Source organism: Mauremys reevesii, linkage group 1, assembly GCF_016161935.1.
Source record: "Mauremys reevesii isolate NIE-2019 linkage group 1, ASM1616193v1, whole genome shotgun sequence".
Lineage (NCBI taxonomy): Eukaryota > Metazoa > Chordata > Testudines > Geoemydidae > Mauremys > Mauremys reevesii.
The window spans coordinates 121,937,272-121,955,220 of NC_052623.1; the positions used below are offsets into that span (position 1 = coordinate 121,937,272).

A 17,949-nucleotide genomic window follows, 5' to 3' on the forward strand; every position below is an offset into this window, starting at 1 on the left:
GGTTACATAGCAGCTTTCCTCTGAACAGTGAATTTCAAACTGGAATGTGGGATTCCATATTTCAAGTTAGTTTTAGGAATGTGCTGACAATATGGGTGTACAAGTCACATTCTCATATTCACATTGTGCCAGAACCACTCAGCTAAAATCTTATAAACAACGGCTGAAAAAATTCTAGCTGATCTAGGCTAGATATAACACTGAGTTGAATGTCCTTTTCAAGGGGAACAAAATCAAGGCTACCCACAATAGACTTATTTCCATCTACAGTCAAAATTAGCAGGTGCATTTTAGACTCATAGGCTTCAAGGTCTGATCTCCTGCACAATGTAGGCCACAGAATCTCACCCACCTACTCCTGTAATGAACCCTATGTCTGAGTTATTGAAGACCTCAAGCTGCAGAGAATCCTCCAGCAAGTGACCTGTGCCCCATGCTGCAGAGGAAGGAGAAAAACCTCCAGGGCCTCTGCCAATCTGCCCTGGAGGAAAATTCCTTCCTGAAGCCAAATATGGTGATCAGTTAAACCCTGAGCATGTGGGCAAGACTCACCAGCCAGCACCCAGGAAAATTCTCTGTAGTAACGCAGATCCTGCCCCCATCTAACATCCCATTGCAGACCACTAGGCATACTTACCTGCTGATAATCAAAGATCAGTTGCCAAAATCAGGCTATCCCATCATACCATCCCCTTCATTAACTTATCTGGTGTCAAGACTAAGCTTGATATGTCTTTTACCCCCACTACTCCCCTTGGAAGGCTGTTCCAGAATTTCACTCCTCTAATGGTTAGAACCCTTCATCTAATTTCAAGTCTAAACTTCCTAGTGTTCAAGTTTATATCCATTTGTTCTTGTGTCCACACTGGTACTAAGCTTAAATAAGTCCTCTCCCTCCCTGATATTTATCCCTTTGATATATTTATAAAGAGCAATCATATCTCCCCTCAACCTTCTTCTGGTTAGGCTAAACAAGCCAAGCTCTTTTGACTCTCCTTTCATAAGACAGGTTTTTCCATTCCTTGGATCATCCTAGTAGCCCTTCGCCATACCTGTTCCAGTTTGAATTCAGCCTTCTTAAACATGGGAGACCAGAACTGCACACAGTAGTCCAGATGAGGTCTCACCAGTGCCTTTTATAAAAGGTACTAACACCTCCTTATCTTTGCTGGAAATACCTCACCTGATGCATCCTAAAACCACATTAGCTTTTTTCACGGCCATCTCACATTGGCAGCGCATAGTCATCCTGTGATCAACCAATACTCACTCTGAGGTCCTTCTCCTCCTCTGTTACTTCCAACTGATGCGTCCCCAGTTTATAACCAAAATTCTTGTTATTAATCCCTAAATGCATGACCTTGCACTTCTCACTATTAAATTTCATCCTATTACTTCAGTTTACAAGGTCATCCAGATCTTCCTGTATGATATCCCGGTCCTTCTCTGTATTGGCAATACCTCCCAGCTTTATGTCATCCGCAAACTTTATTAGCACATTCACACTTTTTGTGCCAAAGTCAGTAATAAAAAGATTAAATAAGATTGGTCCCAAAACTGATCCCTGAGGAACTCCACTAGTAACCTCCCTCCAGCCTGACAAGTCACCTTTCAGTACGACCCATTGTAGTCTCCTCTTTAACCAGTTCCTTATCCACCTTTCAGTTTTCATATTGAGCCCCATCTTTTCCAATTTAACTAATAATTCCCCATGTGGAACTGTATCAAATGCCTTACTGAAATCAAGGTAAATTAGATCCACTGCATTTCCTTTATCTAAAAAATCTGTTAAAGAAGGCGATCAGGTTGGTTTGGCACGATCTACCTTTTGTAAAACCATGTTGTATTTTATCCCAATTACCATTGACCTCAATGTCCTTAACTACTTTCTCTTTCAAACATTTTTCCAAGCCCTTACATACTACAGCTGTCAAACTAACAGGCCTATAGTTACTCAGATCACTCTTTTTCTCTTTCTTAATAGGAATTGTTAGCAATTCTCCAGGCATACAGTACAACCTGAGTTTACTGATTTATTAAAAATTCTTGCTAATGGGCTTTCAATTTCATGTACCAGTTCCTTTAATATTCTTCGATGAAGATTATCTGGGCCCCCTGATTTTGTCCCATTTAGCTGTTCGAGTTTGGCTTCCACCTCACATGTGGTAATATCTACCTCCCTATCCTCATTCCCATTTGTCATCCTATCATTATACTTAAGCTCCTCATTAAAGACTGAGGCAAAGTATTTGTTTAAATATTGGGCCATGCCTAGATTATCCTTAACCTCCACTCCATCCTCAATGTTTAGCAGTCCCACTTCTTTCTTTGTTTTCTTCTTATTTATATGGCTATAGAACTTTTACTACTGGTTATAATTCTCTTTGCAAGGTCCAATTCTATATGGCTTTTGGCCTTTCTCACTTTATCCCTACATGTTCTGACCTCAATAAGTTAGGAGGGATTAGCAAGGAAAGCTTTCTGCTTTTTCTTAATCACCTCTGAGATGCTTGCTCATCCAGCTTGGTCTACAACTCCTGCCTATGCATTTTTTCCCCTTTCTTGGGATGCAGGCTTCTGATAGTTTGTGCAACTTTGACTTGAAGTAATTCCAGGCCTCCTCTGCCTTTAGATCCACAAGTTCTTCCATCCAATTGACTTCCCTACCTAATTTCCTTAATTCTTTAAAGTTAGCCCTTTTGAAATGAAAAACCCTAGTCCCAGATCTATTTTTGTTTATCCTTCCATCTAGTTTGAACTGAATTAGTTCATGATCACTTGAACCAAGGTTGTCCCCTACAACCATTTCTTCTACTACTTTCACTACTCACCAAAACCAAATCTAAAATGGTATCCCCTCTTGTTGGGTCTTCACTGGGTGAATCTGCCATCAAGTCCCCAGCTGTTGAACCAGTCAGTCAATAACTTTGCTGCAACACCTAAAAGTTTGGCTCAGCCACTGGAGATAAAGCACACATTTGCTTTGTCTGCCTATCAGGACATGCTGTTATGCCTGCTTAGCACATTCTGAATAATGGCAAGAAAACAGAATTTCTAACCAAAGTTATTTCTATCAGAGCTCCTCTGGCATTACCAGCACATGGTGTGGGGCTGTTAATACCAGATTTCCAAACCTAAACCAGGAACATTTTATTTAACTGCAATTTTTCTTCTTCTTTGTGGGTGGGGGCTGGCAGCACCACAGGACAGATATTTGGTGGTTTCCTTCTTTAAAATGATGGACCTGTAAAATTCTGTTACCTTATCTGTTGGTACAACAGATGTCAACTTCACTTTTACAGAACAGCCCATCAACAGATGCTTTATTTATTGAAACAAATTCTAACAAAAGGGCTAATGTGTCCATTTCCTTTATTTGTGGCTCTGCTTTGTAATGATTACAGATTAAGTTGACTTTCATGAACTGTACAAGCAATTAAAGGTGGCCAACTATGCTTTACATCATTGTTTCACACAAAGCAAATACAGAAATATCTGATTACCTAATTTTCTATTTTTAAAAAATTCCTATAGGCACAAAGCAGAAGAATGGGGGGGGGGGAAATCAAGGAGAGCGAGGTATGCATAAATAAAGAAGTATTTCTTACATCAAACATGTCTGAGAACCAAAGTCTGCAAAAGCTTGGTTAATCAAATACTGCAGTACTGATATCAATATAAAAGTGAAAGTTTTAGTTCTGTAATAAAAATTCAATTTTTATTTATTTGTTGATTAGGGGGGTGGGAAAGGGCAAACTTTAAAACAGCAGCCACTAAAAGGGAAGGGCCGTGGGAGAGGTGAACAGGCACAGTGGAACCGTGGGGACATGTAAATTGACCACTGTCAAACCAGTGTAAGTTTCTTGGTTTCTCATGGAAAACATTTTATCCACATATTTTCCTCCCAAACTAAGTCCAACAGTCTCTTCAATACTCTGACTTTGTTGGTGGTTTTTAGAACAGGAATAGTGAGTAATATTCCAGCCTGCCCATTGCTTTTTTTAAAAAAAAAAACAACCCTAAATTATTTCAAACACTTTCTTCAGTTCTACAATAAGCTGCCAGTCAGACTTCTGCATTTCATCTCTGAACCAGTTCTTCAGGGCATCAATGGACTGGCGACTAATCTGCAAGTATACAACATATGAATATTAGAAACACAAGTGTTTTATTCCCCAAAATATTTAAGGTAGTGTGGTCTAGACAACAGGGCACCAGGCTAGGTGCGAGGAAATCAGGGTTCTAATACCAACTTTGCCCCAACCTGCTGTCTACATGGGCAATCCACTTTGCCTCAGTTTCCCCTCCCCATCCTTTGCCTATCTTGTCTAGATTGTAAGCTCGTCGGGGAAAAGACTTTCACTATGTTTGCATAGTGCCTAAAACAATGGGATGTCAGACTTACTGTAATACCAATAAAGTAGTTTTAAAAATCTGAGCTCAGCGTCAATGAATTCAGTGTTTATACGTTGCCCCCCACAACAAGCTTCAGCAACTGGTATTGAACATCCTGGCAGTTCTGCCCAGAGCACTAACTGGGCAAAGCTGCACATAGAAAGCGACGCACTACAGAATGCTGTATGCATTCATTCAGCACACTGAACAAATGGGCCTCTCCTCTACCATCCTTTGCCCTTAGCTAACTTATTTCCTCGGTCTCGGAAGGATGACGCAAGATCTATTTAGTGTTTCATTCCTTTGGTGATGCAAATTTGCATTCTTAATAGCAGTACTGCAAGAGTCACTGTCATTGCCACTAATGTCAGTCAGGAAATCCAGATTTCTGCGAGAAGCTGAGCCGTACTACACGTGCCATGCAATCAGTCAGTCAGTGCGCCCCACTAGCATGGGGGTCCAGTGCTGAGAATTTTAGAATTCCTCAGGCTTTCACATCCAACCTCCACTTCAAGCCAAGTTACCAACACGCCACCAGCCTTAAAAAAAGTGCAAGTCTCTGCTAGGAAATTTTTACCTTACTGACTAGGATATCTGTTGCTTCAAAGTGTCGTCCATACATTTTAGGCGATTCACCAGGAATAGGTTCTATTTTCACACAGACTTCTTGGCCCTTTTTTGCAACATCCACTTGTTTGTGGTTCACCTCAATACTTGTAACTATTCCAATTTCAACAAACTGTAACACAACATAGAAGCTGTTACACATCCCAAAGGAGCTTCAGTCCACACGGCTTTCCCCAAATCCCACCACCATTCTGGGGCTTCTCACGGATGCATAGAATACAGAAAATTTACTTTCAAGACTGCTACTTTAATATGTCCCTCCAGTAGCTATCTCAGCATTTTACTACAATGAGAGAGCAACACACATGCATTTACATTCACCTCTAGAACTCCTGAAGTATCAAAAACCTGATTTTAAAACTGATTTGGAAGATGTAACTTAGTTACTTTTTTTTTTTTTTTTAAAAGGTGAGTTTACTTCCTCCTGCTGCTAGCTGGCAAGAACTCAGTTTTGATCACTACAATGTAGTGCTGCACCACAGGAATTGTGCTGGGGGAGGACTCTAGTAATGCGGCCTCTCTCTTATCTCTGCTACAACCCAAGGTTACATCATCCAGCACAGGCACATATGTTCACTCCAGGCCATGCTCCAACACTGGCCTATCCTTAGAAAGGAGGCTCATTTTAGGGGAGAGAGCAGTTCCTACAGAGATTCTGTCCTTTTGGGATGCATATGTAGCAGCTTTTGAGGGAACTGAATGTTGTCCTGCCAACTTCATCAGGCCAAAACTTTTATGCTCATAGTAGAAAGATGAGAACGCTTACTTACATTTTTGCTAGGTACACACATGAGAGTCCCCTGCTTCACCTGGCCTGCTTCCACCACTACACCCATCACTATTGGGTCACGAGAGTTGAAAATAAACTGGGGGAGTATTTTCATCTTGCAAGGAAATACTGCTATATGCCTAAGAAAAGACAGGGAAGAGGCATTTTGAAATAATGTATATAATGCTGTTACGTTTGGACCTTCTCCCACACACACTTTAGACATTTATAATTATTTCAGAGGAGAATATTCACTGACTTTGAACAAATTCTGAACCATTCTAGTCGAAGCAGATCATTTAGGAGAGTAGCTTGTGTGAGCTTTATTTTGACTAGCTTCCACAACCAATTAAGAACAAATGAAAGTAATTATAAGAATACTGATTAAAATGCAGTTCTCCAAAAAAAAAAAAAAGGTAGAAATAACATTGCAAGGGTCTCATGTTTGTCACAATGACCCCCAGAAATTTACTCATTACACAAATAAAAATATCCATCTTTTTAACTGCTAGCCCTGCAAACTCGATTTGAGAGGCAAGCTGGGTTCTTGCTTGTTTGCACAATACCAGCAATATGGATTCTGCAGGACAAATGCTGCCCTCAGTTCACCTCTACAAGCTTTGGATGGGGCCGTATTTGTTTAACCAAGATCAGAAATAGTCACAAACTGGAACTTGGTTAACACGTGCATAAAATGTGCAAGAAGCAATAAAACCCAGCTCACTCACCTGGGGTAAACCTGACTTTTTAAGGGTCAAAGCATAGCCTAGGTTATGTGAAAAAGTTGAGAATGCTGGGGAGATTTGTTCTGTGAGAGGAGGTGCAGAATGGTTGAAGGGGAGATTGGCGGGCATATCATGAGCTCTAACAGATAGGGGTACCAGGTTTACCTCAGCCAAGTAGGAGCAATCAAAATCATGAGGGCTCTGCTCCTTTTTATTTTCAGCAGGACCTTCAACAGTAGGGGAAACAGAGGGAAGGTGTCCCGTGGGAGGAGAGCCCATGCACACTAACTAGCCTTGTGGTGCAGCATGAGGAGAGACAGCACACATGCGGGCCTAATGGACACTGCTACCAAAGTTCACCGATCAGCAGCTCAGAGATGCAAGCACGCCTACAATGGAGCACCCATAGGGACACTACTCAAAGAAGCAGCTCCACTTTATACATTCACTTCAGACTAGATTTTATTATGATGGTTTTGTAACTGGAAAAGTCCTAGTAAATCTGCTTCCGAGTGAAAAAAGTTTCATTGCTCTGTGCTGGGACTGTAGAATTCTTGAGGTTCCAATAAAAAATAAATTAAAAACCCCACTAGAACTTCACGAGAAGAACTCCCTGCTTAACAGAAATATGCATTCAATGTATGCTTTTCATTTCATTAGCGATTACACACGTTTGAAAGCCTCCAAATAAGGACAACTCTCACTTACTTGAACTCTTCCTGTTTCTGTTTTTTGTAGTCTTGCCTGTATTTTGTAAAGGCATCAAATAAGTGATAAATTATTTCTGCACTAAAAATTCGAACTCCTAAACTATCGGCCATTTCCTGGGCATCTCGTTCAATCCTCACATCAAATGCCAGAATTACTGCATACCTGCAAGTTTAAATAAATAAATAAATAAAAATCAGCTGTGACGTGGCCTACAAAACAAGTAACAGTTGGAAATTTTACCATACGCTGTAATGAGCACAGCAGCATAAGAAAACGTTACTTACTGAGGATCATGTTCCAGCATAACTGATGCCTTCATAACATCCTTTTTATGGACAGGTCCTATGTTAATTCCAGCATACTGTGGGGGGAAGGCAATAAATGATTATCCTGCTCTTCAGTGAGATGAACACAGAGTATTTCAGACCAGAACTTCCTAATGTTTTCGTTGTAGCAAGTACTTACTGGCACTTCTGAGGTCTTAAGAAATTCAAGTAGCGCCTCCAAAGAGCCTAACGTCGAGGCCTGGACATAAACACCTTTCTCTTCCAGCTTGATAGCGTTCAGCGTTTGCTTCAGTTCATGTATTAACTCATCCTTTACAAAGAAAAAGCAAGTTTTAGCGATCGTACCAAACTACAATAACCTGCTAAGCTTCAAAACTCCTCTATCCATCCACGGTCTTACAATGCACCCAGCAATATGGTATCTCGACACCATGTGCCAACTTATATCATTGGCCCTCAGCTCCACCACTCCACGGCTGAAGTAACTGATGTTTCTGTCAGTATACGGAGAAGTCTCTTCTCCCCCTCCAATATAGCTAGAAGAATCTCTGGACCATGAAGTCCTACCAAATCACTTGAAGATTTTGCAAAAAGGTGGGTTTTGCATTATTATTGGAAGAGCTTCTCTTCTTCAGGTGTTTGCAGACATGTATTCCACTCAGGCGTGTGCACACCCAGCGCACCAAAGCTAGAAAATTTTGCCTTAGGGGCAGTGCTTGCTTCCCTCCCCTCACAAGCCCTCCCATGACTAGATGAGGGCAACACTGCCCCGTCAGTTCCTTTTCACCACCCACAGCTGGAGTCTGAACCCTTAGTGTGCTCTTTCCTTCACTGCGTTTTGCATCATCTTTGTATATAGTTATAGTTAGTACCCTTAATTAGTCAGTAATAGTAAGCAGGTAGGTAGTATCTCCCTGTGGGATGCCCTCATCAGGGTTTAAATATTGCCCTTTGCAGGGGGCAGCTATCTCCAATAATGATCCCCACACCAGAAGTGTATTGTGCCTTGGGGAAGGGCATTTAAAAGAAAGATGCTCTATATGCAAGTCCTTTAAAAAGAGGACACAGGTACCTAGAGACTTAGGATTAAAACAGCACCTTCTCAAGCAGGCAATGAGGCCTGCCTCAGTGTGGGACTGCTGCAGCCAGTATGGACTGGTGCTTCTAGACTGAGCTTGCAGTACTCACCCAGGGGAAAAAAACAAACAACCAAACAGAGACTGCTCCCCTTCATCAGGACCCCTGAGAAAAAGAAACCACAAAACAGAGTGTGGTCGTTTCAGAGGTCAGGGAGATCATCTGCTCCACCTAAGAGAAGTACCAACTGGCACCAGGAGTCTCCCGGTATGCAGGACTGAGCAGGACCCAATCTCCAGTACCGAGGTGGGATCAGGAAGAATCTGTACCATTGACTCCAGTACCACCTCAGGGGCGCCCTTTGAGACTGGTACCCTTGGCAGAGATGACAGCACTGTCAGTTTCCACTCTGACTGCCTATCAGGCAGCAGATCCACTGTGCCTGCCTGTCTCCGTTTCACTGCTTATTCAGGGTAATACAGCTGCAGTGGCATCATCTGCTGAGTCCTCAGCTCTCCTGGGTTTGGTGGCAGTTTCCTGCTGAAACTGACGTATCGTTGACATGGACTGAATCCTTGGTACTGATACAGACTATGACGCAGTCTGCATCTGCTGGTCTGGGACCAGCTTCATTTTGATACCGATGCCTCTTTTGGGGCCCAGTATTAGTTCAGAGCTGGTCCCAGTAATCAAAAAGCCATCAACTGTTCCTTTCGTACTGATGCCACTGTGGGGTTGGGCCATGGATAGTGCAGGACACTTGGTATCTTGGTCAGGAGTGGCCACAGGAGGGCTATGGCTGGGGATGCAAGCTCTGGAGTGGGGCTGGGGGATCAGGTTTGGGGTAGGGGCTTGGGGCACAGGAGGGGGATCAGGGGTGCAGGCTCCAGACAGTGTTTACCTCAAGCATCTCCCAGAAGCAGCAGCAGCATATCCCCTCACCAGCTCCTACGCAGAGGCACGGCCAGGCAGCTCTGCGCGCTGACCCGTCTGCAGCTTCCACCCCTGCAGCTTCCGGAAGCAGTGGCATGTCCCCCTACCAGCTCCTACACGGAGGAACGGCCAGGCAGCTCTACGCGCTGCCGTCCCCAGGCACCGCCCCTGCACCTTCCATTGGCCGCAGTTCCCAGCCAATGGGAGCTGCGGGGGTGGTACTTGGGGCAGGGGCAGCATGTGGAGCCCTCTGACTTCCCCTATGTGTAGGAGACAGAGGGGACATGCCACTGCTTCTGGGAACCGTGTGGAGCCATGGGATGCGCAGAGCAGGTCAAACCCCTGACCCCACTACCTGGCTGGAGCGCCGGAGCAGGGCAAGCCCAAGACCATGCTCCCCAGCAGGAGCTCAAGGGCCAGATTAAAATGTCTGACGGGCCAGACGCAGCTCATAGTTTGCCCACCCCTGCTCTAGAATGACAACACCTGTACCTCCAGTAGGCTCCCCACTGAAACCACCTGTCCTGCAGTCCCTCTGCATGACGACATCCTGAACCTTTGGAACAGTCAGATGTTATTCCACAAAGGATTCCACTGGCGCCAGCTACCTCGTCCTCTTCAGCACCGATGACGAAGGGGTACCTCAGTCCTTGTCTCCAGTACCAGAGGACTACAGATCACATCAGGATCTGTTCAGATGCATGCCATCGGTCTGAGGTGTTCAGGTCAAGTTTGTGCAGGAAAATACCCATACGTTGGTGGATATCCTCCAGCCACTGGCATCTGGGAGAGCTGCCCTCCCAATAAACGAAGCAACATTAGAGCCTGCTAAATCTTACAAAGTACCCTGGCTTTGTTAATGCCCTCAGCAAAGTGCACTGATAAGAGGTATTATGTCCCAGTGCAGGACTTGAAATCCTATTTCACCCATCCAGCTCCCAATTCCCTGGTTGTTACAGCAGCAAATGAGTGAGTGAGACAGTGAAGAAATACATTCATGTCTCAAGAGTTCAAAAAGCTAGATTTGATGGGGAGAAAGCTATTTGACTTCCTCCTTGCAGATGCATATTGCAAACCAACAGACTTATCAAAATATGATTTTACGAACTGGACACCATGTCCAAATTTGTAGACACGTTACCAGAATCCTCTGGGGAGAAGTTAAAGGCCTTTCTTATGGAAGGTCATTTAGTGGCCAAAACATCTTTACAAATCAGTCCTGGATATAGCAGATGATTCATCCAGGCGCATGGCCTTGGCTGTAACTATGAGAAGAATCTCATGGTTACAAAACTCTGGCATAGCGCCTAAGATCCAGCAAAGCATATAGTGGACTTGCCATTTAATGGTCACTTCCTACCCTCGGAGAAAACAGATGAGACATTACATTCTTTCAAAGACTCTTGGGAACCCTATGCTCGTTGGGAATTTATACCCAGCCACATGAACATCATTTTGGGAACCAACCGCAATACCATTCTGAGCAATTTTTCCATCAGCCTTCCTACCCTGCAAGGCAGCAAGATTTCCCCTGAAAGGGGCATAAGTCACTGAGGAGGAAACCTTTTTGGTCTACATTTAGTCAAATGGCCTTCTTCAGCCAGCCAGACAGTCTGTTTGACCACTGTTTTGAGAGCAGCACCTCAGTTCTCAATGTCATACCTATGCCCCAGATATATGGGGACAGGCTGTCTCACTTCTACAGTGCTTGGGAGATGACAATTATGGACCGATGAGTTCTAAGCACTGTGGAACTGGGTTATGTCATTCAGTTGAGAGCCATTCTCCCCTCCCATCCCTCTACCCCATCCTCCAGGGACCCCTCTCAGCAGTGTTTCGTGTTACAGCAGGTACAAATCTTGCGTACTCTAGGGCAGCTGTTCTCAAACATATTTTTCCCTCCCGTAGAAGCTTCTCACACCTCACCCCTCTTCTCAGCGCTCTCATGCTCTCTATCTTCAGGACATTTATTTTCAAATGACAATCTTCCCAGGCCACAGGAAGTTCTTCAGATTCCTTGTCACTGGCCATCACTACCAGGGCCTGGCTCTCCCCTCTGGATTGTTCCAAGCGAATAACTGTGCATTACCACAGCTTATGAAGAGGCTCAGATGATGCCTCCACAGTCACAGCAGGCTCATTCAATAAGAGCTCAGGTGACAGGGCTGCATTTCTTAGCAATGTCTCAGTAGTAGATACCTGCAGGGCTACGATGTGGTCTTCTGTGCATACTTTTGCTAGACATGCTGTTATCACCATGGCACTGAGATCTGATGCAAACTTTGGGAATGCACTTCTGCACTCACTATTTAAATAGACTCCAAGCTCATCTCCTGCTGGAACTGCTTGTGAATCACCTGAGCGGAATACATGCCTGCAACCATTCAAAGAAGAAGAAGAGACAGTTACTTACTTGTATTGTAATGTCTGCTCTTCGAGATGTGAGTGCAGACATGTATTCCACGACCCATGCTCCACCCTTCTGCATCGGAGTCTCCAGCTGGGGATTTTGGTGCAAAGTAACTGAGAGGAGTTGGGGTGGTGCCTTTATATAACCATGAGGGGGAGGAGAGCGAGCACTGCCCATACAGGTACTGCTAGGCAAAAAATTGTCCAGTTTTTGTGCACTGTGCACATGCACCCGAGTGGAATACATGTCTGCCCTCATAACTCGAAGAACTACAGTTACGATACAGGCAAGTAACTCTTTTCTTCAACCCACTGCTCTCTCCTTCCTAATACAGTAATAGTCGCTACTGTTGAGATCGATGATCAGGCAATATAGGCAGAATGTGATTGTCAGCTACCTATAGCATCTTCACTAGTGTAAGAAAACAAAGTTACTTCTTTCTGATCAGCCACAAAAGCAGAGACCCCTAAAATCTTGGTCAGCAGATATTTTTAAATACCCTTTGTGGTACAATATACTGAGCAAACAAATTACATATTACATAAAACAGACAAGAAAAGACCAGCATAAAGACCTCATTAAATTCAGAGCAAAATACCGACTCCTGCCAGGCTTCCTGCAATACTAAACATGCCAGTTCCTTGATAGACACAAATCTTTCTGTCCCCTTAATTCTGGGGAGTGCTCAGATGGTCACTGTATGGAAGATTTTCTATATACACATACACCAGTCAGAATTTTATGATTTTATGGAATATGAATTTAACATTTGTTTTAAAATTAATATTAAAGTGGACAGTTCTGGAAGTTGTGTGATTAAATCACTGAGACAGTCCATTTATACCATTTGATGGGACGAAGTTTTTGAAAAGTGAATTTTTGATCCAGACAACTAAAAGCAGCTCATCCAGAACTATAGTACAGCTATATTAGCACAAGGACACGAAACAATTAAACATGCATAGGAAAAGTCCTCACTAAGTTTCTCTTGTGTAGTACTTCCTAACACAGGGGTCGGCAACCTTTCAGAAGTGCTGTGCCGAGTCTTCATTTATTCACTCTAATTTAAGGTTTCGTGTGCCAGTAATACATTTTAATGTTTTTAGAAGGTCTCTTTCTAGAAGTCTATAATATATAACTAAACTATTGTTGTATGTAAAGTAAATAAGGTTTCTAAAATGTTTAAGAAGCTTCATTTAAAATTAAATTAATTAAAATGCAGAGCCCCCTGGACCGGTGGCCAGGACCCGGGTAGCGTGAGTGCCACTGAAAATCAGCTCGCATGCCTCCTTCGGCACTCGTGCCATAAGTTGCCTACCCCTGTCCTAACATATGCTGAAGTCAGTTCTGTAAATTCAAGTATTCTGATCTCACTAATGTAAAGAACAAACTTGTATTTTGGGTAATCACTAATTTTAATAAAATAGATCCAGATTACTACAGGTCCCAAAACAATAATTATACATACAAACTGGATAGTTTGGTTTTTAATAACTTAATCTCAGAATCAGACTCCAGTAAGCTAATTTTCTACCTGGTAATAAACGTGTCATGGAAACTCTAACAAATTCCAATGTGTTACAGGTTACAGTGTTAACACAAAACTATCATACATTACGAAATTGTTTTAGATGCAACCAAAATGGCTACGTTTCCTGCATGCTGAAGTTTCAACATTTTAACAGATTAAAAAATCCTGTTGAAAAGATTTTCATTCTGTTACTTTTAATAATTCAATGGATTTCATGTTACCTGGCATTCCAGTATAGATCCTACTGGAATTGTATATGTTCAGCAATGCCTCACCTTAAGAACTGGGATCTCATCCTCTTTATGAGCCACAAGCAGGGGCAAACCAGCCAATGTTTTCTCCAAGTCTTTCCCAAGAATCTTTACACCCTGGGCTGCAATAACTTCTTTGTGTTTTTCATACTGGTTCTGAAGAAGAAAGACAAATATTAAATTTACGAGTTCACATGGATGTTCTTTAGCAGCACACAGCAGGGGTTTAGCTACTCAGCAGATCATCTGGTCATATGTCTCTCTTTTCCCATGCTACCAATAAAGAGAGTCAAAGATGCCTAATTTTATGGCTGCACAAGTAAACAAGGAGGCACAGACTGACAATCAAGCCCTATAGCACAAAGGGGGCTCAGGTCTGTTCCCACTTCTTCCATATTTTCTTTGCCTCCAATTCCCTGAAGTGGGGAGCATGTGCCTCAGTCTGCACGCCCAGCTGCTCTCTCCTTACTTCTTCCTCTTGCCTCTCTTAAGCCCAGAACTAAAGAAAAGGCCCAAGAGAGAAGGAAAAGGAATCCCAGAAAAGAGCAGCATAGACTCTATCAGCAAGTCCCCTGCTTCTGGCATAGATTTAGTTTTGTTTTTTGGTGGGGGGAGAGGAGGGAGGCACACCAGACAGCCCTCTACAAAGAGTCTACAAGGGCTCTGAGGCTGGACTGCCTCTGTCCCACACCCCCACATACTCAGCATGACTGGAGAGTAGGTGGTCTTCGATGAGGAAAGCAGGCAGCCCTTCCTAACGGCCTCTTTCCTGATAGCAATACACTGGTATCTCCCTGAAGCTCCAGCACTGTTCCTCCACAGCCTAAGGGAATCTTGCAGATCCCTCTCCTACCCAGACCCTCCCTAAAGCAAGGCATTTCACAGTCTCAGCTTGAAGAGACCACCAAGTCAGTGTCGGGATCCATTACCTCTGTAATGTCTCCACCTTCCCTGGTGATTCCAGTACAGCTCCTTAACCCCACAAACATCCCACCCTTTCAAGCTCTCTGGAGGCACCCAAACTCATCTCCTGTCTCAAGGCTGATGAAGTTTCTCTAGGTGACCCTAACCTGCCAGAGACCCTATTTCCCATTGGACCCCTCATGAAGTGATAAGAGCTAAGGAGCCCAGACTCTCAGTAAGATTCAAGCTCTTAAGTGCACTCTGAAAATGGGACAGAGGCAAAATTTTACCCTTGATTTTAAACACAAGGGAGCATGTGCCCAGATGTGCCTTCAGTTCACACACCCCCAGTAAGCAGATACCCAGCAACTGCAGATGAATCAAACAGGACCTTGCCCTGAGAATGACATAGAGGCACCTTAGTATCCAGGCTAGCCCTTACAGGCCAACTGCAGTACCACTGGACACCAAGGACAGGAAAGCTGACCTAGCACTTCATAGGGCCCCCAAGAGAATTGTTGTAGCCATCTGCATTGCTACTCAATTTGCATGTGTGTCCAGGTGAACCTGGACAAGGTGCCTGATCTCCCTACTACAACTAGACCCAAAAGGCCCTATTAGTGTTGTCAGATTCCACTCAGGCCTCTTCCTTCCTCTGCAACACCATTTTCAATGCAGCCAGGATTGTGTGGTCACCACAGTGGGGCATCATCATGCAAGACTGAAAATGGAATGCCAAGGTGGGTGCTAAAATCCAGATTTACCAGCTTGTCCTATTATAGTGTCCAACTCTGTGAAGCCCCCAGGATCACAGAGCCGTGCAAGGACATACTTCCCCAGCAAAAGAAAAGATGGTCCTACTGTTAAGCTTCTGGACTGGGACTCAAGATCTGGATTTTAATCTGAGAAATGTTTATGATCTGTTATGCAAAAGGGAAGACTAGTGAGTCATAATGATTCCTCTGGCCTTACGTCTATGAAATTCTCCAGACCCTTACTGCCATCATTTCAAGTAGAGTAACAGAGAAAAGCTCTTCTGCTCCCCATCAGGTTCTAGCTTTTCTTCTTCCTCCTCTCACTTCTGTGGCTCTCCTCCTCCTCCTCTCAGGATGATCCAGAAGCCAAGATTCTAACCTCCCTGTCTACTCCCTAGCTACACAATCCCAGTGAGATCAGGCTGGCCCAGTCTCCTATCCCTCCTGAAGCCTGCTGCAGCACTATGCAAGGGTTTCATTCATCTCGTCTCAGGACACCTGGCATCAAACACCATAAATTACTGATTCACTGGTTCAGTAATTTCACTCTATATTTGAATGTTGTTGTTTTTTGAAGAAGTCTTTCTATGGGTTTTGTATGCATTTTACAAGATCTCTCCCTTCCACATCTATGCATTATGCATAAACCTTGATGCTTGTTAATATACATTTGTGTGGTTACTCTTTGATCCTTGTCCTAAACCACTTCCACAATTAGACACATCTATGGGAGTATGGATGCACTGTAACCTGCAACTTCTTCCATTTATTCCCCCTCCTCACTTTAATTTGATCATCTTTGGACACTTTTTACTATGATGTATCGTGTATTGAACACTTCTCTGGGTTTCCCCCTTATTCTAATCTTTTGTTCTAATTCTTAAGACTTCCCTAAAATGCCACCTGCACATGCTGTTCCCATACCTTAACTCGTAGCTCCTTCATAGGAGGAGGCAGCAGAAGACCTCGAATCTGAGTTACTATAGGACCTTCTACTCCAGGGACAATAATGGTATCACCCTCCTTCAGACGTCCATTAATCAAAATTACATCTATGGTAGTTCCCATGCCTGGAAGTGCTTTGACCTAAGAGATGGGAAAGAGAGAGAGGGAAAAAAGTTAAACACTTGCATTTCAACTCAGTTTAATCAGCCACAAAAAGGAAAAAAGTTTGCTAGACAAATATTCTAAAGCATAGATACTGACTTACCTCCATAACCTGAGCTCTCAGTTCCTCACATTGGGCCAGTCTCTTGTTCAGCATGGTTTGCGTCAAATCAACAAGAAGGGCTATCAGACTCCCCATGCCATCCCCAGTGTGAGCAGAGGTAGGTACCAGAGAAACAAAAGTGCGGGGATCCTTATTCTCATAGAACAAAGCAGCATTCAAGCCCTAGAACCAGGAACAGTACAGTTGCATGGAAAATTACCACATCAACAGTAATAACATGTAACAAGAGACCAAATAGTTCTACCTCATTTTTCAAATCCTGAATTCAAGTCATAGCTTCATTTCAGCAACATCTTAATAATGCAAATCTCTAATTTCACACTTTAAAGCACAAAAGAAGGCAACAGACACTCAAAATATGAGTAAAACCTATAAAGCTAGTTACTGTATTTTAGCTTATAGGCAGTTTCTGTGTGACCAGTGAGCGGCTATGAAAACTAAGTATTGCTGGAACACAATCACACTAGTCTGAAGAAAAAAGGGAGGAGATATAGTTTCTCTCAGGTGATTCAAATGAGGGGAGAGTGTGTAGAAAATCCACTCTGTTCTTGCTGGCCCTGCATTCTCAACAAAGTGTCCCAGGACTGGAATGGGGGTAGAGAAAGCGGTCTCTAATCAAAATAAAACACAGGTTTTCTACTTTAGTTTCAATTTATATAAATGATTAACACACTGATAAAGGGTCAGAAAATACAGTGTGATATTCATACCATAAGAAATCTTTCTTTGGCTTGCTTTGAGAGTCAGGCTTTCAGAAGTTGTCCACCTATTTTCACTTCTGTTAACAGAAAAATATTTAATAATCCAACCTACCTGTTGTGCAAATTCCACTATGATAGCTTTTGCACGTTCCTCAAATTCATCTTTTGTGTTTTTCTTCTGTTTCTTTAACGTGGTAGCTACATCTGTATCAGGGCTTTTTTTCCAGTCATATAACCTATCAATCTTGAAAATACAATTTTAATACAGTTATGTCATGTCTTGCAATGTTCAGAAGTGCATTCCTGGGTTATGCCTACAGAAGTCAACTGTCATTTATGACCTGCCTTCCATATGAATAACTTATGAAAATACTTATAAGAAATATTTAAGTTAAATGACCATAGTATCTAGATGCCAATTTATCCTAGTAACCATGTGTATGTTTCAAATATAAAAAAAGATTTCCAACATACACGTATCCAGTATTGTAATGGAAAAACAAACAGTACTGGAGAATATTTCCTGAGTGTAATATAATTCAGTTTTTTTTAAAACCTCAGACTGTTAAACTTGGACTTTTGATACATGTGCAAAGTGTTTTTATAATGAAAAGGTAGTTTAATTACATGTATTGCATTAAGT

The 17,949-nt window shown here is 42.9% G+C and overlaps 1 protein-coding gene across 1 annotated transcript in view; it reads right to left on the reverse strand.

The window, feature by feature from the left end:
* Positions 1–3,355: 3,355 nt before the first annotated feature.
* EIF5B (eukaryotic translation initiation factor 5B) overlaps positions 3,356–17,949 on the reverse strand; it is a 65,712-nt gene continuing 51,118 nt past the window's right edge. Inside the window, exons 15-24 of the mRNA XM_039547990.1 lie at positions 17,419–17,550; positions 16,585–16,767; positions 16,299–16,460; positions 13,741–13,872; positions 7,693–7,824; positions 7,512–7,588; positions 7,225–7,389; positions 5,793–5,931; positions 4,973–5,134; positions 3,356–4,127 (exon numbers count right to left, since the gene is read on the reverse strand). Coding sequence (XP_039403924.1) covers positions 4,020–4,127; positions 4,973–5,134; positions 5,793–5,931; positions 7,225–7,389; positions 7,512–7,588; positions 7,693–7,824; positions 13,741–13,872; positions 16,299–16,460; positions 16,585–16,767; positions 17,419–17,550 — 1,392 coding nt within the window. The 3' untranslated portion in view covers positions 3,356–4,019. The remainder of the gene's footprint in view (positions 4,128–4,972; positions 5,135–5,792; positions 5,932–7,224; positions 7,390–7,511; positions 7,589–7,692; positions 7,825–13,740; positions 13,873–16,298; positions 16,461–16,584; positions 16,768–17,418; positions 17,551–17,949) is intronic.